The 27,833-nt window shown below is 39.2% G+C and overlaps 1 protein-coding gene across 4 annotated transcripts in view; it reads left to right on the top strand.

Annotated features, from left to right (window-relative positions):
• Window positions 1–27,833, top strand: part of LOC124777478 (zinc finger protein 346-like) — a 146,685-nt gene that overhangs the window by 19,132 nt on the left and 99,720 nt on the right. For 2 of the 4 annotated variants that reach the window (XM_047252911.1, XM_047252909.1), the window contains one exon: window positions 5,790–5,900. The exons of the other annotated variants lie outside the window; for them this stretch is intronic. In XM_047252911.1, coding sequence (XP_047108867.1) covers window positions 5,845–5,900 — 56 coding nt within the window. In that variant the 5' untranslated portion in view covers window positions 5,790–5,844. The remainder of the gene's footprint in view (window positions 1–5,789; window positions 5,901–27,833) is intronic. 4 annotated transcript variants of the gene reach the window in all.

Genomic DNA, 27,833 nt, shown 5'->3' with positions numbered 1-27,833 from the left:
TTCCTTCCGCTTTCCTAAAACCTTCTTGACAACTTGGGGTACAGCACCGCCTTGGCTCCGTCCCCGGATTGACTTGCTCAGAGACCTATGTCAATTTCCCAAGGATGGTACCCCTACACTTGTTTACCGTCGGGCATTTGCTGCTCTATGTGCACAAATGACGGAAGCCACGTTTATTTACACCGATGGCTCGAAAACATCGTTAGGTGTAGGGAGTGCCTATATTGTTGGCGACACCCCAAATCACTTTCGGCTTCCCGACCAGTGTTCGGTTTATACTGCGGAGCTTTACGCTGTTCTCCAGGCTGTCCACTACATCCGCCGCCATCAGCGGATACAGTACGTAATCTGCTCAGATTCTCTCAGCTCTCTCCTAAGTCTCCAAGCTCTTTACCCTGTGCACCCTCTGGTCCACCGGATTCAGGACTGTCTGCGCTTGCTCCACCTGGGGGGCGTCTCAGTGGCGTTCCTCTGGCTCCCGGGACACGCTGGTATCTGTGGAAATGAGGCGGCCGATGTAGCGGCCAAGGCTGCAGTCTCTCTTCCTCGGCCAGCTCTTCAGTCTCTTCCGTTTACCGATCTACGGAGCGGTTTATGTCGCCAAGTCACTCATTTATGGCATGCGCATTGGTCAACACTTCCCCACAATAAATTGCGGGAAGTGAAAGCCCTTCCTTGCGCTTGGACCTCTTCCTCCCGAACGCGTCGTCGGGAGGAAGTAATTTTAGCTCGACTCCGGATAGGGCACTGTCTTTTTAGCCATCGACATCTTTTAAGCGGTGATCCTCCCCCACTCTGTCCCCACTGCTCTCAGCTGTGGACGGTCAGACACCTTTTAATTGAATGCCCCTATTTTAATCCGTTACGCTCCCGTCTACAGCTATCGCCTGATCTATCGTCGATTTTAGCAGATGACACGCGCTCAGCTGACCGCGTTCTACAGTTTATTAGTGACAGTGAAATGACGTCAGTCATTTGAAGCTTTTTTTTTTGTGGACAACCAACCCCTTTCTATAGTGGACTTTTAAGCATTCCTTCTGCCTTTAGTTTCTCCAATTTTCTGACTGTTTCCATTGCTGCTGATTTTAAATTTCGTTTTTTTTCCTGTTTTCTACGTCACAGGCTGGGCGCTAATGACCATAGAAGTTTTGCGCCCTAAAACCACAAACAAAAAAAAAAAAAAAAAAAAAAAAAACACATCCTAAGTACCATTTGTCATCATAAGCAGCAATAACATAGCAAACTGGTTGTGTGTTGCTGCTTTTGCTTCTGAATCCTGAGTCAGACACACTGTGAAGACACATGTTGTGCATGAACCTATAGTAATGACCCGACAGTCTGCTCATCTGCACATTGTCAAGAGTCTGCTGGAGAGAAGTGATGATGGCTTCTTGTGCCTGCAACAGTTTTAACGTGTTCTAGTCTGCTTTTTACCAACTCTTCGACTGATTTCACCTCATCTTTCGAAACATAGAATGATTGTATGCCAGAGATATTTTTCTGTACCCAGGTAAATAATTGAAGAGGTGTTAGAATGTGACCTTCTGTAGGGTTCTGCAGACTAGCTCGTGATGCCATGCGCTTAATGGTAGCACCAATACCATCGCATTCATTTTTACCATGACTTGTTGCGAAACAATTCCATTCTGCGTGAATCTGAAAATCATGGTAATGCATGCATAAATTTTTGAGGTTTTTACAGTTTTTGTACTGACTAGCTGCCCCATCACTGAAGTATTTCGCAAAATGTATGAGAGGCAGCTTGTTTTTCACATAAGCCATGACAGTGTGAATGTGGGCGTGAACTGCAATGGCATCATGAATTAAACAGTCACTAAAAATGCACAGGTTCATGACAGACACATCACCTGGTTCACGTCTATAGTAAATCGCAAATGGCTGGAGAGTTACTTGACTGTTGTCCCAGTGATATCCTTGAATGTCATCGTGAACTATAAATGCATAATTTTCAGAAAAGTCTAGTATTACTATAATTTCATCTTGTTTCAAATTATCCTTACAAAACTGTAGATCAGCCGATTGTGCTGTTGCTGTGAAGCTGTGTGTGGTCATTTTGTCCATTTTTTGACAACACATTTCAACAAAATCTTCCACTACTTTGCTTTGTTTCAAGACTTGTGCGATCCATGTGTGTCCATTGTTTATAAGAAACAAGTTCATCATCATCCACACTGGACTCGCATTCGGGAGGATGACGGTTCAATCCCGCGTCCGGCCATCCTGATTTAGGTTTTCCGTGATTTCCCTAAATTGCTCCAGGCCAATGCCGGGATGGTTCCTTTGACAGGGCACAGCCGCCTTCCTTCCCCGTCCTACCCTAAGCCAATGAGACCGATGACCTCGCAGTTTGGTCTCTTCCCCCAAACAACCCAACCCATCATCACCCATAGGGACGAGTTCACCATACAGTTTGTTATTCATGTGTTCTGCAAGATTTGCCTTACCAGGACACTTTTCACACCTGTGTATCATGCACTGGTAGAACTGATGTCACATACTAGCAGCTTCATTGCACATTTGTAATCCAGACCAGAATCCTTTATAGCAGCAAACATCAGCTTAGCATTTTGATGGGTCTCAGATACACGAACATTGTGCGTGCTCCTTGCACTTACAGGCACAACCCATTTTGGCCGAAGATTGGAAGAAGGTGATAAACCTACTTTGGTATTGGATACTTTTCCTTTAATTCTACATATAGTTCTGATATGTTGCATAGCAACAGTCTTTTTTGCATCTGTACACATACATTTCCCATTTTCACCATTACATAGTCTTTTTTTCCAGGCATTATTTGGCTGTAGTCATTATTTTCATAAAACTCCGACACTAGCACCTTTATTTCTGAAATCAATTGCTTACCCTGAGCCTGCTGAAGTTGTGGAAGCACTCCTTGGGTTGCTTTATTTTCCTAGCTTGCTTTATCATATATGTAGAAACATTGAATTCCTTTGCAGTGTAGTCAATAGACCAGCTGGAAGGTGCAAGGGTAAGAATAGATACTTTTTTTTCTGGCATGTGGATATGGAACATTTTTCTTTCAAATCATGCACGATTTTGTCCAAGTCAGAGCATTCCTGGCATGATTTCTGTTCCTTTGGAGCAGATAGTTCTTCCTCTTCCACCATTAGTTAAGAGGTCCGCCAGTCACAATTACCTACTTGTTTCACTTCGATTTCTGTTCTCTTTTCCTCGTGTTTCCTTTCCTTTTTTAGTGTGTTTCTTCTCCTCTTGTTTTGCCTCTGTATGTGAGGTTTTGGAACTGCGTCAGGTCTGTGTCTTTTAGCCGTTCTCCTTGTTCGCTGTCCGTCTTCATCCCTTCACCGCATGTGTTCCTGTTTCTATGCGTCTGGGCGCTGATGACCACGCTGTTTAGTGCCCGAAAACCTCAAACCACACACTCCACCATTAGTGTGTCAGCTATTTTGTGTTTTAATTTCATTTGAGCTTCTTGTAGTTTTCTTCTACCGTAGCTGGGCCTGTCTCTTTTCCCAACTTTGTGTGTCTGCGTGAGAGACAAACCAAGAGCAGTCACTGAAGTATTTAATTTCTCATCCGCTGTGGTTGTAGGTGGCTGATACTCTTCATCACTGTCATGTAAATTATCAGAATATTCTTCATTTTTTAGCAGTGTAACACACTTGGAACATAACTTTTGTCCTGGTTTCATGTTAAGTCTCATGCACTGATTCACTTTCAATACCGATTTCATATCAATTTCTCTGAGGCTACACTTCACTGTCTTCTTACGAATCCGAAATGGATCAGAATAACTTCTTTGTAGGAAAGAATACTTATCCTGAAATACTTTCATATGATGATAACAAACACTAAAGTTTCTTGGAACTGTACTTCTTGTGCCCACAGGGTGTATCCCGGATCTCCATGGCAACAAATCTTGGTCCAATTCATCTAAATCATACAGTACAAAGCGAATGCCACATTTTGTTCCATATGTTGTTTTATGACATTCAGATGCTTGTGCTCTACCAATACTGCAACTTGTTTGAACAAAAGCACCACTAGTATACTCTTCTGCCTCCATACTGACTTCCACAACAGTACTGACCAGTCTGAACTAGAATCTTAAAAACATGAGTAACCTGTAATTGTTGCTTGTTTCCTTTGTTGTTCCTGCCTAACAATGACTCATTCTGTCCCTAAAAACTACCGTTGTTTAACTTTCTGTTGCCTAATGGTTCCCAACAATTGCTGCAGCTTTATCCGAAACAAGCTGTCTGCGTCATCACTATTACTTGCTAAATCGTGTTAAAGGAAAAGTAACCAAATACATCTCTGTCAACATTTATTGTACACAAATGCCTTGCAATAACAAGTTGAAATTTTGCCACATATTACATTATGGTCTACTTATGCAGTGTTTGAAATTTAGCTTTGATATCACTTGTCCCTTTTGTGCTACCACACTTACAAAATCCATGTTTTTCAGGTAATTTTTCAAATTTTTGTGTGACTGATACGGGCAAGATGAGTTCTGTGAGTGTTTAGGCCACATTAAGCTTACCAGAAAAAAATTTATAACCTTTTTGAGTGAATTATATTTGGCATAGAGGGCACCTACAACATGTACCTTTTAACTTATAACATTTTTTAAATCACATTTTGGAATTTTTTATTTTCCCTCAGAAATATGTTGTTGGTGTTTTGATTCATAGAACGTGTTCTCTAAGTGGATGTTACTGGGTTGTAAAAATTTCACTGGACTGTGCGGAATAGTTCCAAAGTTATTAAGACCTGAAGTTGGGTCTGAAGATAGATTGCCAGATGCAGGTTGTAATTTCCAGGTCATGCCACCTTCTTTCACAAGCCATAATTCTGGAACTAATTGGCAGGGGAACTTAAAATTTTGTACATGAGTGTTCCACACTTGGTAGCATTGGTGTACTAAATTTCAGCCAAATCTGAGACTATCAGCTGGAACATTTTCTCAAATTGGTTGAATAGGCAGTCTTTTATGTTGTTGACTAGATATGAAAAGTGAATTGCTCTGCTTCTGGGAAGTAAATAATGGTCTATTACAGTAATGAAAGTATTGCATTGTTTAATGTCCCTATTAATATTAGAAGGTTGCCATTTCACAAGTTTTGTCTCTGTAACTTTTGCAAATTATGGCAACTACTTGCCTTAAGCTTAGATATTGGATTTTTTGTATATTAATCCTTTCATCTTCCAATCAGATACTGTGGACATTCAGTGGTGTTTCTAGCTTAAGCTATAAGAAATTTTACTGTATGTAATGGTAGCTGAACCTACCAGGATTTAGAGTATCGAATCTGTCATTGAAATCCTTGTTTGTTGCAAGCTGCCATTAGACTGTAGTTCAGATCTATTGTGTTAGTCATATTTTTATTGAGTACACGTTAGAATTGGATGAAAAATTTATATTGAGACTTGTTCTGTACATTACATAAGGACTCTCTTCTTTCATTATCATGTATATCTTGAGAGATTTCTAAAGCTATACTGAAGGTAGATCTTCTTTTGCTGATGGAAAATATGAGAACTGGAGGCAAAGTAGTTTGTCCTCATCTCATCTGTGCATATTCTAATTTGCTTTAAAGAATAATCAGTATGTCTTGTGGAATAACAGTCTGAGTCTGTTCCATATAGTCTTTATTGTCATCTCTGACATTGATTTCTTAAATTAGTGTACTAAGCTTCTGCAGCACCTTCACCTACCACTGATTTTAATACAATAATGACATATGTGACTGAACCAACAGTCAACTGGGCATTATTTGTTTTAGGCAGTGTGAATCATCTTAGCCTCCTCGCTGAACTTTTATATGTTCAAAATCTGCTATGAGTTTCTACCGAGCCCCTTTATTCCCAGCAGTGGCTACAGTGGTGAATTACAGGTTAGTGGTAATTACGAGCGTACTATTATGTCCCTTAGAAGAGCTTCAAAAGATTTTATCTTCTGTTAATCTTTCATAATTTTTTTAACTTGTCATCTTGTGAACATACACTTTTGTCAGCATCATTTTTTTAATATCTGGGATATTTTGCAACATCTTGTGGTATGGGTGGTCTTCAAATATTTTAAAATCCTCATGTGGAAAGTTCCTCTGTGTTTTATAGTTTGAACTTAAAAGTACAGAACTGTAACTTGTGTAGATCATTTGGCATATGACACAGAATTACATTTTGTGGTTTTGTATCTGTTCTCTTCTGTTGTATTTTATTGTTTCATAATAACTGTAAAGTTGTTTTTTAACTGCCATACAATTCAGAGTTATAACTATTATATGACATGCACTGGACACTGCTTTGATTATTTGATGTCTTGCTATGCCTCACTGCATGGTTGTTGCGTATGTACAATTGCTTGTAACTAATTGTAAAAGCAGAGTTTCACAGTGTGGTATAGACTGTTTAGAAACATTACAGTTCACTGCCCTTTGACATGAGCACATTTGTAACTGACTTTGGTGCTCAAAAAAATAATTGAGTTATTTAGTAGTCTGTAACATGTGGCTGTTGAACAATGGCAAACTGAGACAGACAGTATTAATTTAACACATGACACCAATATTTATAATGCAGCATTAAAGAAAAGGCATTACTGAATGTAACATTGTATGCCAATGTGTAGGGCAGCCTTTTCGATGACATCACCTTATTTTAGCAGATGACTACTTGGATAGAGAGGTTTGCCAGTTACATGAAGCTGAGAGCTATACTAGCAATTGCATAGTCATTGGTAGGACTGTCCAAGTGGAAGAACCATTACAGATGAACCATACAGTATGTGCCCCGCTACTGTCATGTGCCATCCAGTGCACCTTAAGCCTCCACACCAAAGCCCTGTACGACAAAACCCCCCTCAGAAATCAGTTTGGTGAAAAGACTCAGAAGGGCAGCTCTCCAATCTGCATCACAGACAGATGGAAAGTGGGTATCTCAGATTCAAGATGGACCACATTATTTTCTGCAATAGAAAACTGTCTGACTGGCAGACCAACATTGACTGACCGTAACTGATTGTCCCTTTGAAGGAATATTTTCATCCTCAACATTAACAAGCAGTTGGTCTGAAACTGCTCTGAACTGTGCTTCACTGAGATTTAGCATTGGCCATGTGTTTCACCAAACTCTTTGGGCCTGGGACTACAGTGAGAGCATTAGAATTATGAAGAAAGAAAGAGAATCTTGTGCAGCTGCTGTCTGGAAATGTCTTTTACTATAGAGGCACAGACAAAGGCAGATACTCGTGAATAAGTTTCATCACTACAAGAAAATTGCAGATCGAATTATAAATTGTTGACAATGAAGGAATCTCAATAGAATAGAATAAAAAAATTTAAAAAATACTCACTGCAAATAATACAAGTTTATGCCCTAGCCATCTTACCCCCTGATGAAGAAAGTTGAAAATCTTTATGAGGAGCTATTAGAACAGTTAAACAAAAGTAATTGACATTGTAGGACAACATCAATGCAAAGATAATGACGAAGTTAAAAAAATAATTCTTAAAGAGACAACTTTGAATTAGATGCCAGAAATGATAGAGAAGGCATGCTAGTGAAATTTGCTGAGAAGCACTAAATCTACTTCTTCAAAATTTCTATGCTTTTGGCTTGAAAGAATTCATTGTTAGTTTCCTTGAAAATTTTGAGCATTCCAATTGTATAGAGTTCAGTAGTTGCACATGCACCATTGTTAACAGTTTTTATATTGTTCATTCAATCTTTGGTCATTGATGTGTTTAGTGTGGAGATCCACATTTCTTGTAGCTATATTGTGATTTTATTTGCAAATTATGACTGAAAAATGGAACTGCTGTACTATTGCATATAATATGCAAATGATTGCATGTGATAAAGAGGATGGAAACAGGGCTGCAGAAAGGCTCCAGTTTCGAGGAAAATGATCATTCATCAAGTGAAAGCAACAGCCAATACCAAATGGATTGCCGACTTGACTGGATCAATATTGTGGAGTTCAACATTTGAGAAGAGGTATCGGCTTTGCGGGTGGACCAAGACAAAATATCACAGAAGGTGCCAGCCGAGTACGAAGAACAAATTGTTGAATTTCATTGGTTTGTCATCAAGGCAAGAAAAAGAGAAAAGTTTGAACTTTCAAAAATTGGAGACCTGGATAAGATTGTGCTAACCTATGATGTGCCTTCTAACACAGCTGTGGCTACAAAAAGCATTATTGTTAAAACTTCAGGAGACGGAAAGACTCATTACTCAGTCGTTCTGTCCTGTTGTGCTTATGGGAAAAAATTACCACAACTTTTGATTTTTAAAAGAAAGACACTTCCTAACGAATAATTGCTGAAGTGAGTATTTTTCCATGTACCGTATAAAAGGTGGATGGATAGAGGAGGAATAAGGTCGTGGATAGGTAAAATTTGGTGTAAATGACCTGGAGGCCCACTGAGGATACATACCCTGTTAGTATGGGACCAGTTTCTTTCTTACAGAACAGAAGACAATAAAAATTGAGTGAGTGAACTGAAATTAGCTGTAATTCCAGGTGAGCTAACTAGTTTACTTTAACCATCAAAGTTACATTGAAAATTCTAAATGTATAAACATTGACTGCAAGTTACTAAGGTACTTATGAAGGAGCAGTGAAACACCTGATTGCTATCTACAGATTTTGAAGTTACACTGTCAGGAAGGAGAAAGAGTTTTCAAGTTTGTGAGCAAGTCAAAGCTTCACAGGACTCCTTTAAAACTGAAACAGTGATTAAAGTGTTTAATAAGTGTGGAAATAGTAATTCTCTGGATAGTACATAGAATAATTTATTATATGAGGATTCAGATTCTGACCTAGTGGCTTCAAGTATTTCTACCTTCATTTATGAGGATGAATTTTGCAGATTTGAGAATGAAAATTAAAATGTAAGCACTTTTACCTAACTCTTACTGCCAAGATATTTTATGTATGTGCACATATGTATTATAACTGTTTTTCAGTAGATTTATTAAGTGAGACATTTTTTTCCCAAAAAAAGTCTTAAAATTGGGGTGTATCTTTTATGCTAGTGCATTTTATAAGCTGGCAAATATAGTAATTAAAAATGAGACATCCCTTTTATTTTAGATACAATCAGCCTACATTGGCCATCCTCATATGCTACAACAGGAAACAAGAGAAAAGCTTGTATTAATGTCTCGGACTTGTTTTGGGGGGAGGGGGAGGGGGGGGGGGACGGGGGAGGGGGATGGACAGTTGTATTTCAGAGTTAAGTAAAGTAAAATTGAAATGTATGTGGTTCATATGTGTTGTCATGGGTGGCATATGGTGACACAATGTTCATTACATACTTTGTCAAACCAGACCACTAACAAAAAATCAAGGAATTACTTAGGTAAAACCAAGTGTGCATTGCTTTATGTACCCATTGCGCTGGATGTGCATGTCCTCTGTAGCCCTGTGACAAATCTTCAAATGAAAAAAAACCATGTATTATATTAGAGTTGTATAGAAAATTCTAATTTTTATTCATATCTTTCTTTTTTTTTTTAATTTGACCAGCTATGGACCACATACAACCTAAGACTTATGATGTTTCTTTTTCTTCCTAGACTTCTTCATATTCTCTCCAACGGCTCATCTCTGATCATCTGTCAACACTTTCTGTGGTTGAAGTTTTGCTTTATCTTCTTCATAGGTTGCATTTTCTGTCAGTAGCCTGCAGCGATTCCTGTCATGTATTAGTTCTTCTGTGTGTTTTATATATATATATATATATATATATATATATATATATACACACACACACACATACTGACTGGTTTGATGCGGCCCGTCACGAATTCCTTTCCTGTGATAACCTCTTCATCTCAGAGTAGCACTTGCAACCTACATCCTCAATTATTTGCTTGACGTGTTCCAATCTCTGTCTTCCTCTACAGTTTTTGCCCTCTACAGCTCCCTCTAGTACCATGGAAGTCATTCCCTCATGTCTTAGCAGATGTCCTATCATCCTGTCCCTTCTCCTTATCAGTGTTTTCCACATATTCCTTTTCTCTCCGATTCTGCGTAGAACCTCCTCATTCCTTAACGTTATCAGTCCACCTAATTTTCAACATTCGTCTATAGCACCACATCTCAAATGCTTCGATTCTCTTCTGTTCCGGTTTTCCCACAGTCCATGTTTCACTACCATTAATGCTGTACTCCAGACGTACATCCTCAGAAATTTCTTCCTCAAATTAAGGCCGGTATTTGATATTAGTAGACTTCTCTTGGCCAGAAATGCCTTTTTTGCCATAGCGAGTCTGCTTTTGATGTCCTCCTTGCTCTGTCCATCATTGGTTATTTTACTGCCTAGGTAGCAGAATTCCTTAACTTCATTGACTTCGTGACCATCAATCCTGATGTTAAGTTTCTCACTGTTCTCATTTCTACTACTTCTCATTACCTTCATCTTTCTCCGATTTACTCTCAAACCGTACTGTGTACTCATTATACTGTTCATTCCGTTCAGCAGATCATTTAATTCTTCTTCACTTTCACTCAGGATAGCAATGTCATCAGCGAATCGTATCATTGATATCCTTTCACCTTGTATTTTAATTCCACTCCTAAACCTTTCTTTTATTTCCACCGTTGCTTCCTCGATGTACAGATTGAAGAGTATAGGCGTAAGGCTACAACCTTGTCTTACACCCTTCTTAATACGAGCACTTCGTTCTTGATCGTCCACTCTTATTATTCCCTCTTGGTTGTTGTACATATTGTATTGACCCGTCTCTCCCTATAGCTTACCCCTATTTTTTTCAGAATCTCAAACAGCTTGCACCATTTTATATTGTCGGAACGCTTTTTCCAGGTCGACAAATCCTATGAAAGTGTCTTGATTTTTCTTTAGCCTTGCTTCCATTATTAGTCGTAACGTCAGAATTGCCTCTCTCGTCCCTTTACTTTTCCTAAAGCCAAACTGATCGTCACCTAGCACATTCTCAATTTTCTTTTCCATTCTTCTGTATATTATTCTTGTAAGCAGCTTCGATGCATGAGCTGTTAAGCTGATTGTGCGATAATTCTCGCACTTGTCAGCTCTTGCCGTCTTCGGAATTGTGTGGATGATGCTTTTCCGAAAGTCAGATGGTATATCGCCAGACTCATATATTCTACACACCAATGTGAATAGTCGTTTTGTTGCCACTTCCCCCAATGATTTTAGAAATTCTGATGGAATGTTATCTATCCCTTCTGCCTTATTTGACCGTAAGTCCTCCAAAGCTCTTTTAAATTCCGATTCTAATACTGGATCCCCTATCTCTTCTAAATCGACTCCTGTTTCTTCTTCTATCACATCAGACAAATCTTCAGCCTCATAGAGGCTTTCAATGTATTCTTTCAACCTATCTGCTTTCTCCTCTGCATTTAACAGTGGAATTCCCGTTGCACTCTTAATGTTACCACCGTTGCTTTTAGTGTCACCAAAGGTTGTTTTGACTTTCCTGTATGCTGAGTCTGTCCTTCCGACAATCATATCTTTTTCGATGTCTTCACATTTTTCCTGCAGCCATTTCGTCTTAGCTTCACTGCACTTCCTATTTATTTCATTCCTCAGCGACTTGTATTTCTGTACTCCTGATTTTCCCAGAACATGTTTGTACTTCCTCCTTTCATCAATCAACTGAAGTATTTCTTCTGTTACCCATGGTTTCTTCGCAGCTACCTTCTTTGTACCTATGTTTACCTTCCCAACTTCTGTGATGGCCCTTTTTAGAGATGTCCATTCCTCTTCAACTGTACTGCCTACTGCGCTATTCCTTATTGCTGTATCTATAGCATTAGAGAACTTCAAACGTATCTCGTCATTCCTTAGTACTTCCGTATCCCACTTCTTTGCGTATTGATTCTTCCTGACTAATGTCTTGAACTTCAGCCTACTCTTCATCACTACTATATTGTGATCTGAGTCTATATCTGCTCCTGGGTACGCCTTAAAATCCAGTTTCTGATTTTGGAATCTCTGTCTGACCATGATGTAATCTAATTGAAATCTTCCCGTATCTCTGCTCCAACTTCTGTAACACCTGCTCTGTTTGCAGCTTTCTTCACTGCTTCTATCCATTCTACAGATTTCTTCTCTCTCTCTCTCTCTCTCTCTCTCTCTCTCTCTCTCTCTCTCTCTCCCCCCCCCTTTTTTTGCCCCCCCCCCCCACCCTCGCCTTCCTAATTCAATGTTAAGGCACTCTGATTCATATGTTGCTTGTGTCATACTAACTGAATTTTAATGTGTTAGCTTTGCTTGATTGGATATTGGTTTCTTATCGTAGTAGTTATGTGTTAATTTGTATGCAAATTCTAACTTCCTGCTCTTTCTTTATTTGTTGTGTTATGCATTCTGTTGGCTTGGATGCATTCTCCAAGGTGTTTAAATTTACTAACTGTTTTAATTTTTCCATACTGTGTTTTCATAATTTTTTTATATTGTGTTTGTGTTCCATGTACTCGGTTTTTTCATAAGATATTTTTAGCCTAGTCTTTTCAACAGTAATAGATCAAGCATATCATTTGCGTCTGTTAGGTTTTCACTTATCAATGCTATATCATCTGCAAAGGCTAAACATTTTACTTCATATTTGGTCTTTCTTTGTCCCACATTAATATCTTTTATGCCTCAATTTTCTAATGTGTTTTCCCATGTTTTTATTATTTTATCTAAAACCTAGTTAAAGAGAATTGGGACTGTCCATCTCCATGTCAAGCTCCTGTTTTGATTTTGAACGGTTCAGAAATTTCGCCTTCAAACTTAATACTTGATGTTGTACCTGTGAGCGTTTGTTCAACAAGTCTTCTGGTATTTTCATCGAAGCCTGATTGGTAAAGTATCTGAAATAGTGTTTGTCTGTCAACTGAATCATAAGCCTTCTTGAAGTCTATGAAAGTAACTACTGTGTTTTTATTTTGTATAGCTCTCACTCTCAAAACGTTTTTTGAATTAAGAATCTGTTCTGCACATGATCTAACTTGTTTGGTACTCTCCTATATTAGATCCTACTTGTTCTTTTTTTGTATTTAGAGATGCTTTAGATAATATTTTGTATGTTACTGTAACACGGAGATACCCCTGTAGTTGGTGTCTGTTTTCTCTTCTTTTTTGTGGTGAGGATGGATCAGTGCTTGTTTCCAGTCCCTGGATTTGATTGCTTTTGTCCAAATATCTGTAATTACCTTGTGAATTTTCTGCCATATGGATAAATCCTCTAGTTTCCACATTTCTCCTCTCCTCTCCTCTCCTCTCCTTTCCTCTCCTCTCCTCTCCTGGTGCCTTGTTATTCTTCAGAAACTTGATAACCTTTTCTATTTCTTCAACTGTGGTGGATTTTCATGTTGTGATTTTTGAAATTGTAATCTATCAATAGGCTCTTCATAATTTAATGAATTTTCAAAGTATTCAGCTAAAAGTTCGTAGTTCTCTTTATTGTTTAAAACCATGTTTCCATTTGTATCTTCAAAATGTAAATTTATTGGCTGGAATCCTATTAATGAAAGTTACTAAGACAGTAAAACTGTATTTAAAACAGAGCAAAGTCTTATTGTTTACCCCACTGCCCATAAATTTAAGAGGCAACAGGGTACAGAGTGGTCATGAGATGTTTACATCACTGCCCATGAACTCAGAAGAGATAACATGGCACAGAGTGTAATACCATTGCAGGAAGCTAGCAATCCTATTGTGGCTGCAAAGTGTTTGCATTAACTGTGCAGATGCTCAAAAATGAAGATGCAGTCCAAACAGCATAGTGCCTCTGTCACAGAGAGTATCACTTGCAGCACACATGTAGGCTGCAGCGACTACCTCACCCGAATAGATTGTCGTAAACATTAAAATAAATGCGCCTGTTATAAACTCAGTTTGCTCATTAAAGAGTTTGTCTTTTTCCTTCGATTTCAGTATATGAAACATCAATTCTGCTGAAAATCTGTGTACTTATATGTAAAATTTGTAGTTGTTTGTCGGCATTTCCAGTATTATGTCCCTTCTGACTCTACATTATTTTTGTCTTACTGTATTTAATCTTCTGTTGCACATGATCATCTGATAGGATAAAATGTGTTATTCACTCTGAAACCTAATGTAGTCAGTTCTTACACCAGTTGGACATAATGACCCTAGTGTCACAGCATATTCACTCCCTTATAAAGTTAGATTTTTTATATGATGATAAGACAGAGATTTTGAAATCAGATTTTAAAATGTATGACATGTTCAGGGCAGATATGGACTGTGACCATAATTCATTGTCTATGAACTGTACTTTAAAGCTAAGAGTGTAGGAAAAGGTAAGAACTAACGGAGATGGCCCCTGGATAAACTTAAAGAACCAGTTATTGTTGTGAGTCTCAGAGGGAGCACTAGGCAACAATCATCAGAAAGTGGAGAATGAAATATAGTAGAAGACAGATGTATTACTTTGAGAGGTGAAAAATTGAACACAGCAGAGGATCAAATAGATAAACAGAAATCATAGGTAACAGGGGCGATATTGATTGTAATTTATGAAAACAGAAGGTATAAAAATACAGCAAATAAAGCAGATGAAATGGAATACTACTGTACCAGTTGGTACTACAGTCCTTGTAAGATCTTGGACCTCTTTGTCAACTGCCTCTGCTCTTCTCTGTCCATTGCTTTCCTTCTTCAGTTTCTGACTCCCACTGCTTTGAGGTCCTGTTCCATAGTTTCAAGCCATGTTTGTTTCTTCCTTTTCTCTTTCTCCCCTTGAGCTTCCCTATAACCACTTTAACAATCAGAGTTTCTGGCAGTCTCTGTACGGGACCAACCTATCTTATTCTTCCATGCATGATTTTTCACTAAAATATTCATCTGTCCAAAACATTTTTGTAGTTCTATGTTTGTCCTTATTCTCCAGCTTTCTTCTTCTCTCCTTACCCCAAATATCTTTCTCAAAATCTTTATTTCTCTTCTCAATAACCGTGCTTCTTCCTTTGTTACCACCATCTAGCCTTCCAATCCATACACTACTATAGGTCTTAATGTAGTCAAATACATTTTGGCTTTTGTATCCTAATAGCATTTATGGACTAGTATATATTCTGCAAGGAATAGTTGCATCAGTTTCAATTTGCTATCCTTTCTTGAGTTTCTACTGCTATCCTGTTATCTTCTGTTGTTATTAAACATAGATATTTAAATGCTTCCACTCTTTGATATTCTTTCCCGTTGATTTTTATTGAAGTCTCTTTTCTATCCGTACCGATATAACATGGTTGTCAGGTAATGTGCTCTGGTGTTATAGGGCACCCACAATATATTGAGAGTGAGCTGTATAATGACAAACCACTCATGGAAAATTAGGAAGAACATATTATGTAATATTATACATACTGTTCTATACTGTATTTAAATTTAAAGAACATTAGAAGTAAAACATTTCAAAACTTGCCTAATAGGATACAGCAATTAGACAAACTTCACTCAAACATCAACCAAACGATAGTACACTATCAAATACAGTATGGTGATTTACAACACTGCCTGCAAGCTACAGTACACCATTATTCTGCTGTTTTAAAGAAATGAGTTAGCTTTCTTTGACAAGTCACTTTGCCGCTCCAACCACACAATCACTTTATTTATATTATCCCATATTTCATGTGTACTGGGAACATCGCCTACAGTTTCTTTTTCAGCTTTCTCATCCTCACTGCTTCACTACTTTCCATTTCGAACAGCATCAATAATGTCCTTGTCATTTATGGCCTCCAAAATTGGTTCTTCATTGTCAGTGACTATCCGACAGTTCAATTCCTTAATATCAGTATTGCACTGTAGAATATCAAGTGCGGGTGGGATTTCACTGTTGTTGAAACATACCTCTAAAGTGTTGCATTTTCTTCAATGTAACACTTATACCAACAAATCCTAATAGTGGTCGGAAAGATGCTTTTGCTACACCAGGCCTACTGAATATGCAATACTCTTTTAAGATTTATGGGTTTCAAGAACACTTTTATTTCCTCATTTACCATTGAAGTGAGCAGCTCAAGGCAATAATGAGCCTTAAATACTTGTATGATGTCCTGATCCAGTGACTGAATTAATGCCATTGTGCTTTTTTGGCAAAAACAAAAGTTTTTATTTCTCCATCTTATGATTGCAACACATCAGCAAGTGGTTATGATTGCAACACATCAGCAAGTGGATGAGCTGGACAGTGATCAAAGATTAGTAGAGCTTCTTGACTCACTTAAGTGACCATAGGAACTTTCTTATGAATGGAACAAACTCTTCTTGAAACCAATTCGTAAAAATTTCACACATCACTGAAGCTTTCTTCAAATGCCAGAAAGTGAATTGTAATGATGACATATTTACTTGCATGAAACATCTCTTGGCTTTTCCTGTTACCTGTAAAAAGAGGTTTCAGCTTATGATTGCTTGATTTATGTATGGCAAAGAGAAGGATTATTCTGTCTTTATTTATTCTCAAATAATATCTTATTTGCTGATGCTTTTTGTATCAAGAGCTTTGGTTGGAAGCAATTGTTAATAAAGTGCCATTTCATCACAATTATACACTAGATGATCATTTAAATTTTCATCTACCATTACTTTGTGTAGAATTTCAGGAAACTGTGAAGCAGATTCACTTCGCTAGCCCTTACTACTTCTTCAGTGGTTGTTTGGTGAACTGCACGGTGACATTCCCATCTCGAATACCATCCATCAGAAGCTATAAAATCTTTGTTGCCATGTAAATCAAAATGAAATATTTCAATTCGGGCTTTAATAATTGCCTTGAAAGGTGACCCTTGACTTCTCTTTGTCAAAAATTGCCTGTAAAGGCATTTGTGAAGTTCACTGTCTTTTTATAGGGTAGTCCTTTTTCTGTCCATTCCCAAATCATGTTCAGCTGTTTTTACAAAGCTTCTAAGTTTAGTCTCTACTTTTACTCATGCCCTGGTTGTTCCTTCAGGTACACCACACTCGTCTGATAAACTTGCTTTATTTTCACTATTCTTTACACAATCAATAATTTTTCATTTATCACTCACAGAATACATTTCCTGTTTCTGTGACATCGTAACAAGCACACAGAACAATGAACGGATAGTTTATGATCCACATGATGATTGTGCTCATTCCCATTATTGCCAAGCACTTCTGCATATTTGCTTTCTTGTCTGCATCACAATGTTAACTGTGAGATGCATATTCAAAGATTGTGTCCAGCAACAGTCCTGATATATTGATAAGACAAACCAACGGTTGAGTTTAATTATGTTCATCTGTTTTGGTTATGATTTTGAGAGCTTGGAAGCTGCAACAGTAAGGCTTTAATTAGATTTTTTCCAGTTTATGAAATATTCTGAGAGTGCAGAAATAATTCATAAATGATATTTTGTTTTGGGGACATACATTATGCCGCATTATATCTGAATACACGATATATCGGACCATGGTGTATCAAGCTTGTACTGTACTTTTTTTTGCCTATATTCAGCTCCAGTCATAACTTCAGTGCCACTCCTTCTGGTGCAATGTAATTATCCTTCAAAACTCGGACGTTCCTTGCAGTTAATGAAATGGAATACAGACATCTAAAATGATATTGACAGAAAGTGCAAAATGGCTACGCAGGAATGGCTAGGGGACAAATGCAGGGTTGTAAAAGTGTGCCTGTATGAATAGAAAGGGCTCAGATGGCAAGCCAGTAGTAAGCAAAGAAGGGAAAGTTGAAATGGGAAGGGGTCTGTATATGTTGTTGCTGTTGTTGTTGTTGTTGTTGTGGTCTTCAGTCCAAAGACTGGTTTGATACAGCTCTCCATGGTACACTATCATGTGCAAGCTTCTTCATTCCCAGTACCTACTGGAATCTACATCCTTCTGAATCTGCTTAATGTATTCATCTCTTGGTCTCCCTCTACAATTTTTACCCTCCACACTGCCTTTCCAAACTAAATTGGTGATCCCTTGATGCTCAAGAACATGTCCTACCAACTGTTCCCTTCTTCTAGTCAAGTTGTACCACAAATTTCTCTTCGCCCCAATTCTATTCAATACCTCCTCATTAGTCACGTGATCTACCCATCTAATCTTCAGCATTCTTCTGTAGCACCACATTTCGAAAGCTTCTATTCGCTTCTTGTCTAAACTATTCATCGTCCATGTTTCACTTCCATACATGGCTACACTCCACACAAATACTTTCAGAAACGACTTCCTGACACTTAAATCTATGCTTGATGTTAACAAATTTCTCTTCTTCAGAAATGCTTTCCTTGGCATTGCCAGTCTACATTTTATATCCTCTCCACTTTGACCATCATCAGTTATTTCTCTCCCCAAATAGCAAAACTCATCTATTACTGTGTCTCATTTCCTAATCTAATTCCCTCAGCATCACCTGATTTTATTCGACTACATTCCATTAACCTCGTTTTGCTTTTGTTGATGTTCATCTTATATCCTCCTTTAAAGACACTGTCCATTCCGTTCAACTGCTCTTCCAGGTCCTTTGCTTTCTGTGACAGAATTATGATGTCGTCAGCAAACCTCAAACTTTTTATTTCTTTTTCATGAATTTTAATTCCTACTCCAAATTTTTCTTTTGTTTCCTTTACTGCTTGCTCAATATACAGATTGAATAGCATCGGGGGAGGCTACAACCCTGTCTCACTCCTTTCCCAACCACTGCTTCCCTTTCATGCCCCTCAGCTCTTGTAACTGCCATCTGGTTTCTGTACAAATTGTAAATGGTCTTTCGTTCCCTATATTTTACCCATGCCACCTTTGGAATTTGAAAGAGAGTATTCCAGTCAACATTGTCAAAAGCTCTCTCAAAGTCTACAAATGCTAGAAATGTAGGTTTGCCTTTCCTTAATCAATCTCATACATGTTGCTCACCAGATGATATGGTTTTGTTAGGGGTGGCTCTCCCAAGGCTATCAGTAGTTCTAATGGAATGTTGTCTACTCCCGGGGCATTGTTTCGACTTAGTTCTTTCAGTGCTCTGTCAAACTCTTCAAACAGTATCTTCCATTTCATCTTCATCTACATGTTCTTCCATTTCCATAATATTGACCTCGAGCACATCGCCCTTATATAGATCCTCTATATACTCCTTCCATCTTTCTGCTTTCTCTTCTTTGCTTAGAACTGGGTTTCCATCTGAGCTTTTTTTTAGTGATATATGCCTCTACATCATTACCTTTGTCCTCTAGCGTATCCATTTTACAATTCTTGTCAATCTCATTTTTGAAATGTTTGAATTACTTTTTGCCTGCTTCATTTACTGCATTTTTATATTTTCTCCTTTCATCAATTAAATTCAATATTTGTTCTGTTACCCAAGGATTTCTACTAGCCTCATCTTTTTATCTACTTGATCCTCTGCTGCCTTCATTATTTTATCTCTCAAAGCTACCCATTCTTCGTCTACTGTGTTTCTTTCCCCCATTCTTGTCAACCATTCCCTAATGCTCTCTCTCAAACTCTCTTCAACCTCTGGTTCTGTAGGTTTATCCTGGGCCCATCTTCTTAAATTCCTACCTTTGTGCAGTTTCTTCAGTTTTAATCTACAGTTAATAACCAGTAGATTGGGGTCAGAGTCCACATCTGCCCCTGGATATCTCTTACAATGTAAAACCTGGTTCCTAAATCTTCGTCTTACCATTTTATAATCTATCTGAAACCGTCTAGTATCTCCAGGCCTCTTCCATGTATACAACCTTCTTTCATGATTCTTGAACCAAGTGTTAGCTATGATTAAATTATGCTCTGTGCAAAAATCTACCAGGTAGCTTCCTCTTTCATTCCTTACCCCCATTCCATATTCACCTACTATGTTTCCATCTCGTCCTTTTCCTACTATCGAATTCCAGTCACCTATGACTATTAAATTTTTGTCTCCCTTCAGTATCTGAATAATTTCTTTTATCTCATCATACATTTCATCAATCTCTTCATCATCTGCAGAGCTAGCTGGCATATAAACTTGTACTGCTGTGGTAGGCGTGCGCTTCGTATCTATGTTGGCCACAATAATGTGTTCACCATGCTGTTTGTAGTAGCTTACCCGCATTCCTATTTTTCTATTCGTTATTAAACCTACTCCTGCATTACCCCTATTTGGTTTTGTATTTATAACCCTGTAGTCACCTTCTGTAGTCACCTAACCAGAAGTCTTGTTCCTCCTGCCACCGAACTTCACTAATTCCCACTATATCTATCTTCAAATTATCCATTTCCCTTTTTAAATTTTCTAACCTACCTGCTCGATTAAGGGATCTGACATTCCACGCTCCGATATGTAGAACGCCAGTTTTCTTTCTCCTGATGACGACGTCTTGTGTAGTCCCTGCCCGTAGATCCGAATGGGGGCCTGTTATACCTCTGGAATATTTTACCCAAGAGGATGCCATCATCATTTAACCATACAGTAAAGCTGCATGTCCTCAGGAAAAATTATGGCTGTAGTTTCCTCTTGCTTTCAGCCGTTCACAGTACCAGCACAGCAAGACTGTTTTGGTTAGTGTTATAAGGCCAGATCAGTCAATGAGCCACACTGTTGTCCCTGCAACTACTGAATAGGCTGCTGCCCCTCTTCAGGAACCATATGTTTGTCTGTCCTCTCAACATCAACAGATACCCCTCCATTGTGGTTGCGCCTATGGTACAGCTATCTGTATCACTGAGGCATGCTCTTCACCAATGGCAGGTCCATGGTTCACGGGAGGGGGGGGGGGGGGGGGGTGCAGCTGTATAAGGGGAACGAATTTGAGGATAGTATTATAGAAACAGAAGAAAAAATATGTGGATATGAGATGAGAGATATGATACTGTGAGAATAATTTGACAGAGTACTCAAAGACTTAAATGGAAACAAGGCCCCTGCAGTAGATGACATTCCCGCAGAATTATTGAGATCCTACCTGACAGCCCGACAGAACTATTCCAACTAGCTTGAAAGATATGTAAGACAGGCAGAACAGTGCAATAATCATTCCAATTCCAAAGTGTGAGGGTATTTATAGATATTAATACTACTGAACCCTCAGTTTAATAAGTCACTATAGCAAAGTACTGACCTTATGACTCATCTTAGATACGTTAAAGAAAGGCAAACCTACTTTTATAGCATTTTTAGATTTAGAGAAAGTTTTTGATATTGTTGACTGGAGTATACTCTTTGAAGTACTGAAGATAGAAGGCATAAAATACAGAAGGCGAAAGGTGATTTATAACTTGCATAGTAACCAAACTGCAGTTATAGTATGTCAAAGTACATGAAAGTGAGACAATGATTAAGAAGGGAATGAGGCAGGTTTGTAGCCTATCCCTGATGTTATTAAATCTGTATTTTGAACAAGATGTCAAGGAAATTAGAGAAATTTGGGAAGGAAATTAAAGTTATGTGGAAGAAATAGAAACTTTGAACTTAAGTCCATACATTCTCACTTTGCTGAATGGTATTACAATAGTCAATACACTATGTGACCAAAAATATCCAGACACCCCCAAAAAATTATGTTTTTCATATTAGGTGCATTGTGCTGCCACCTACTGCCTGATACTCCATATCAGCGACCTCAATAGTTATTAGACTTCGTGAGAGAGCAGAATGGGGTGCTTCGCAGAACTCCAACGGTGGTCAGGTGTTGGGTGTCACTTGTGTCATACATCTGTAGGTGAGATTTCTACACTACCAAACATCCCTAGGTCCACAGTTTCCGATGTGATAGTGAAGTGGAAACATGAAGGTATACGTACAGCACAAAAGTGTCCAGGCCGACCTTATCTGTTGACTGACAGAAACCGCTGACAGTTGAAGAGGTTCGTAATGTATAATAGGCAGACATCTATCCAAGCCGTCACACAGGAATTCCAAACTGCAAGTACTTTGACAGTTAGGTAGGAGGTGAGGACACTTGGATTTAATGACCAAGTGGCTGCTCAAAAGCTACACATCACACTGGTAAAAGCCAAAGAATGCCTCGCTTGGTGTAACGAGTGTAAACATTGGATGATTAAACAGTGGGAAAAACATTGTGTGGAGTGACGAATCACAGTACACAATGTGGCAATCCATTGGAAGGATGTGGGTACAATCCATTGGAAGGATGTGGGTATGGCGAATGCGTGGTGAACGTCATCTGCAAGTGTATGTAGTGCCAACAGTAAAATTCGGAGACGGTGGTGTTACGGTGTGGTCGTGTTTTTCATGGAGGGGACTTGGCACCCATTTGTTGGTTTGCATGCCACTATCACAGCACAGGCCTCATTGATGTTTTGAAGACCTTCTTACTTCCAACTGTTGAAGAGCAATTCGGGGATGGCGATTGCATCTTTGAACACGATCGAGCACCTGTCCATAATGCACTGCCTGTGGCAGAGTGGTTACATGACAATAACATGCCTGTAATGGACTGGAGTGCACAGAGTCCTGATCTGAATCCTATACAACACCTTTGGGATATTTGGAACACTGACTTCATGCCAGGCCTCACCGACCTACATCGATGCCTCTCCTTGGTGCAGCACTCCATGAAGAATGGGCTGCCATTCCCCAAGAAACCTTCCAGCATCTGATTGAATGTATGGTTGTGAGAGTGGAAGCTGTCATCAAGGCTGAGGATGGGCCAATACCATATTGAATTCCAGCATTACTGATGGAGGGCGCCACGAACTTGTAAGTCATTTTCAGCCATGTCTCCGGATACTTTTAAACACATAGTGTATGTGTGTAAAAAATATAAAGAACACCATCAGCTGTAAGTTCATCTCCAATTTATTGTATAGTTGATGTAATATGTCATCATCAGGCCCTCTATACTATAAAGTGTATGTTATAAAAGAAAATAACCAATCTTCACACCAGCTTACACGAGTGTGACATTAGCACACATCATCACCTGGAACACAAGAATTTTTTGCTTGAGGAAGTGTTATGTGCTAAAGTCAAATGTGCTTAAGCTCGTGCAAAGACTGGTTATTTTCACATAAGACAGACATATGTTTGCCATTGGAAAATTCAGACACTATCTATTGTAGAGGGTCTGATAATAGGAGAATTTTAGGAAAGTGTGGTTCATCTGTAAAGGGGTCCATATGTAGGACATTAGTGCGACCCATTGTTGAGTACTGTTCGAATGTTTTGGATCCACACCAGGTTGGATTAAAGGAAGACATTGAAGCAATTCAGAGATTGGCTGCTAGATTTGTTACTGTTAGGTTCGTGCAATATGCAAGTATTATGGAGATGCTTAGGGAACTCGAATGAAAATTACAGGAGGGAAGGCAACATTCTTTTCAAAGAGCACTATTAAGAAAATTTAGCCAACTGGCATTTGAGGCTGACTGCAGAACGATTCTACTGGCACCAATTTACATTTCGCGTAAGGATCATGAAGATGAGATTAGAGAGATTAAGCCTCATATGGAACATATAGACAGTCCTTTTTCCCTTTCTTTATTTGTGAGTGAAACAGAAAAGAAGTGACTAGTAGTGGTACAGGGTATCCTCTGCTACGCACCGTATGGTGGCCTGCGGAGAACATAATTAGGTGGAAATATGGATGTAGAGATGCTGGTGGAGTTTTGCTATTTGGCAGCAGAATAACAACTTTTTTCGGTATTAGAGTGGTCTAATGTGCAGACTAGCAATAGGAAGAAAGCATTTCTGAAAATGAGAAATTTGTTAACAGTGAAAACAAATTCAGCTTTTTCTGAAGGTATCCTGGAGTGTATCCTTGTACAGAAGTTATTAGTTTTTGAAGCAGTTCAGACAGTAAGAGATTAGAAGCTTCAGAAATATGGTGCTGCAGAAGAGTGCTGAAAATTAGTTAGGTAGATCGAGTAATTAGAAGGCACTGAATCGATTTGGGGAGGAGAGAAATCTAAGGCACAACTTGATTAAAAGGAGAGAATGGCTGATAGCATACATCATGAATCGTTAAGGAATAGTCAGTTTGGTAATGGAGGGAAATGAGTAGGGTAAGAACCATAGAGAGAGATTGAGGCATGAATACAGTAAGAGGGTTCAGATGCAAGTAAGTTTGCAGTAGTTACTCAGAACTGAAGATAATATTGTTTCTAGCTGCAACCTTATGGTTTGGTTAAAATAATGCCTTTATGTAAGTGCCTTGTATGGTGTCACTCCCAGGTATATTTTGGTGTTGGACGGTGTTCTAACTGGATACCCTTCCAGTCAGTGTACAAAGTTCTTCAGACCTGTTTGTTTGTTAGGTGCAGGGTGCAGGAGTAGGTTTTGGCATGGTTAAACTTGATATGAGTTTTCTGGTAGTAAGTATATTAACTAATGTCAGAGCCAGAACACTTCCTTGGGGAAATAAATTTCGTTGTGTCTTCCATTGACTTGTATGTCCTTCAAAATTCACAAAATATTTGCAGTTCTGAAGGAGATTTTCTGCAGTGCAGATAAAATTAAAGTCTTTAGTTATGTCATAAACTGTTTTAGACAGGATTCTCTGTTTGATTATCTGAAAGGCTGCTGGCGGCGGAATTAAAGCTGTGAGGATGGGGCGTGAGCCGTGCTTGGGTAGCTCAGTCGCTGGAGCACTTGCCCGCAAAAGGCAAAGGTCCCGAGTTCGAGTCTCGGTCCGGCACACAGTTTTAAACTGCCAGGAAGTTGCTACCACCATTATTTTCTGTTCCTTAAAGCCATTCATGGTATGCTATGTAAAATTCAGAACTTGAGATGTGCAGCTCCTATCCACTCTACAGTCAGTTTGTTGTGTGATAAAATAAAGATTGATAGTGTCATTTGATTATGGAGTATCATTCTTTCAAAGAGTTTATATGGCAGAGCAGTGAGATGGGCCTATAATTCTTGGAATGATCTCGCTCCTTACTCAGTTTCAAAAGACTATCACTTGGGCTTTTTTTCAGATTTTTACTAATTTGCATGATGTGTCACATTTATTCACGAACTCTGTTAGCCATTTCCTCGTTGTATTACCAAATTTTTCAGTTCTCTCAATGAGGATGTCATTGTGGCCTGCTTATTTAAGATTTTTACATTTATTTATTGCTTTCTTGAGACCCACAAGTTAAACGTTTTTTCCCAGACCTTTTGTATCTTGTTGGGGTTGACTGTAAGTTTTCTTTTCTTCCTGTGGGGTTAGACACTTTGGTTGTGCCGCTCTTGAGCAATAACAGTATGATCTAATCAGGTCTGATGTTTTTTGTATTGTAACTTTAGTAGCATATTTGACAAGACATTTTAGGAGCAACCAGGCTTTTTGACAGTTTCTTCTCATAATATGTTCATTCACCAGTTTCAACCATTGTTCCTTCCTTATTGCCTCTGTTATGCCAGAGGTAATATTTTGAGCTTTTGTGATGATTTCTTGGCTGAAGTGATGTTGTATGTAGAGATCTAGTATTCCTGTTAATAAGTAGCTATTTTGAGAGTAGGCCCTCATATGCAGTTTGTCCTGCATCCTCAGGAAATGGCAGCAAATGAACAGATTTTACTGGCTTCCACAGGCACCTCATGATTCTCAGACATTACCTCGACATCTGCATCTTAATGAAATTTGGCTAGTTTGCTTTTTTGAAATCTATGCCATATTCAACCTTTGGTGGTGAATGGCTTCAAAAATTTAGGACATAATGGGTTATGCTATGTATTTGGTATTTGCATGCGTATTTCCCACAGTAAAAGGATGGGGGAAGTTCCCAGTTGTGGAGGAGGAACATGTGCTATCAGGGTTGCCACAAGTTCAGGAAATCACGGAATATCAGGGTATTTCAAACATATCAGGGAAATTTGAAAAAAAAAAAAGTGTGGAAAAGTCTCGTTTTTGTCTCAGTAGATGAAATGATTTGCTTACCGAGATGTGCATCGTCGCTGGGTGGGCAAAGCTGAGGACATGCACTGCTTCCCTACTCCCTCATTTGTACTGTTTCCCCCCTCTTCCTACCATTCCCCTCAGCTTGCAGTCAGTGTTGCCACCACTTCTTGCCACTAGCCTAGCAGCTGCCTACGAGAGGTAGGGAGGTGTGAGGAGTGGTTTGTTTGGATCTGAGTCTCAGAGATTATTGATGCAGCGGCTGGAGACGGCAGTTGTATGCATGAGTTGTGTCCGAGTGATTATGTGAAAGTGTATGTGCCCTCGTTTTCTGCCAAAGGCTATGACTAAAAGTTTAATTGTGAGAGTGTGATTGTATTTTCTGCATGCCTGTCTGTGGCTCAGTGATCATCTTCACAGTGAGTTGCTATCTATCCTCATTAGTATTGATTCTAAGAGTAATCGCGCAAGTTGCCTTTTGCTTAGATTGATCACTGCAGTTTCATTTCATCATCATGGTGTCTGTGACACGTGAATAGCTGGCCACACGAGTAGACTTCCACGATGGGCCAAATCCGCAGGCCATTTCTTTGGGTATCTTTAATGGATCGGGCCCACTGATCTGAAGCCCATCCGTTTCCTACTAAGGGCCTACCTGTTGGATCTAGTCTCACTAATCTGCCCACAGGCTGGGTCTGTTTGTGTGACAAAATTTGTCAGGGAAAAATGCTGAAACTTGTCTGGAAATCAGGGAATTTCAGTTGGGAAAACTTGTGGCAACCATGGATATGCTTCAGTCCAGACTAACAGAGCATCTCCATTTGTATCTTGTTGATATCCCTGCAAGTCACTATGGCTGTTGAAGTTGCTTTTTGATTATTGAAGTTTACTGCTGTGCTGAATTCAAAATATTTGTTTGGAAGCTTTTACAAAGACATTACTATGCAGGTACTTTTGCTCTAATGTGATGATTTCAGTACTGTATCATTTAGGAATAAAGGAGACAACTCACTGAAAGGCAGGAGCACTGCGTCGTCTTTAACAGATACACACACAAAAGGTACAGAGCTTTACTTTGCTAGCTGTCGGGAATGAAATTCCTTTCTCAAGCTGGACAAGGACACAGCGTAAAAATAGATCCTGATCTGATCATCCTCCTGGCAGACAAAGGTTCCACCACTGTTGTGATGAACTGGAGTGACCACCTGGCAGAGGGCCTCAGCCAGCTCTCCGACGCTTCCATCTACAAGCTCTGTCAAGGTAACCCCATCCCTCAAGTCCAACATAACCTCCAATTCCTGCTGAAATCCTTAGGCACTTCCCATAATCTCTCCCCGGAATCCATCTCCCTGCTCACCCCAAGAACAGCCCGCACACCCATCGTCTACATGCTGCCCAAAATCCACAAACCTAACAATCCTGGGTGCCCCATTTTGGCTGGTTACAGTGCCCCAAACAAAAGAATCATGGCCCTTGTTGACCAGCACCTGAAGCCAACTGTCCAAGACCTAGTCTCCCATATTAAAGATACCAACCACTTCCTGCACTGGCTCTCCACCTCCCGGGTCCCTACTTGTTCACTGTAGATGCAACCTCCTTATATACCAGCATCCCTCATGCCCTTGGCTTTGCCCGATTGAGCACTACTTCTCCCAATGCCCTGCAGATTCCAAACCCACCACTTCATTCCTCATACACCTAACCAACTACATATCAATCCATAACTACTTCACATTTAAAGAGAAGGTATAGAAACAAATTCATAGCACAGCCATGGGCACCTGAATGGCACCCTCCTACCCCAACCTCTTCATGGACTATCAAGAGGAAAAATTCCTAGCTTCCCAAAACTTCAAACCCCAGGTGTGGTTCAGATTTACTGATGACAGTTTTATAATCTGGGTTCAAGACCAGGACACATTATCCTCATTCCTCCACAATCTCAACACCTTTTCTCCCATCCATTTCACCTGCTCCTCCTCCACTCATCGTACCACCTTCCTAGATGTCAATCTCCTCCTTTGAGATG

The sequence above is a fragment of the Schistocerca piceifrons genome, chromosome 2 (assembly GCF_021461385.2).
Source record: "Schistocerca piceifrons isolate TAMUIC-IGC-003096 chromosome 2, iqSchPice1.1, whole genome shotgun sequence".
NCBI lineage: Eukaryota > Metazoa > Arthropoda > Insecta > Orthoptera > Acrididae > Schistocerca > Schistocerca piceifrons.
Note: the sequence above shows the minus strand (reverse complement) of the source record. Positions and strands in the feature narration are given on the sequence as shown.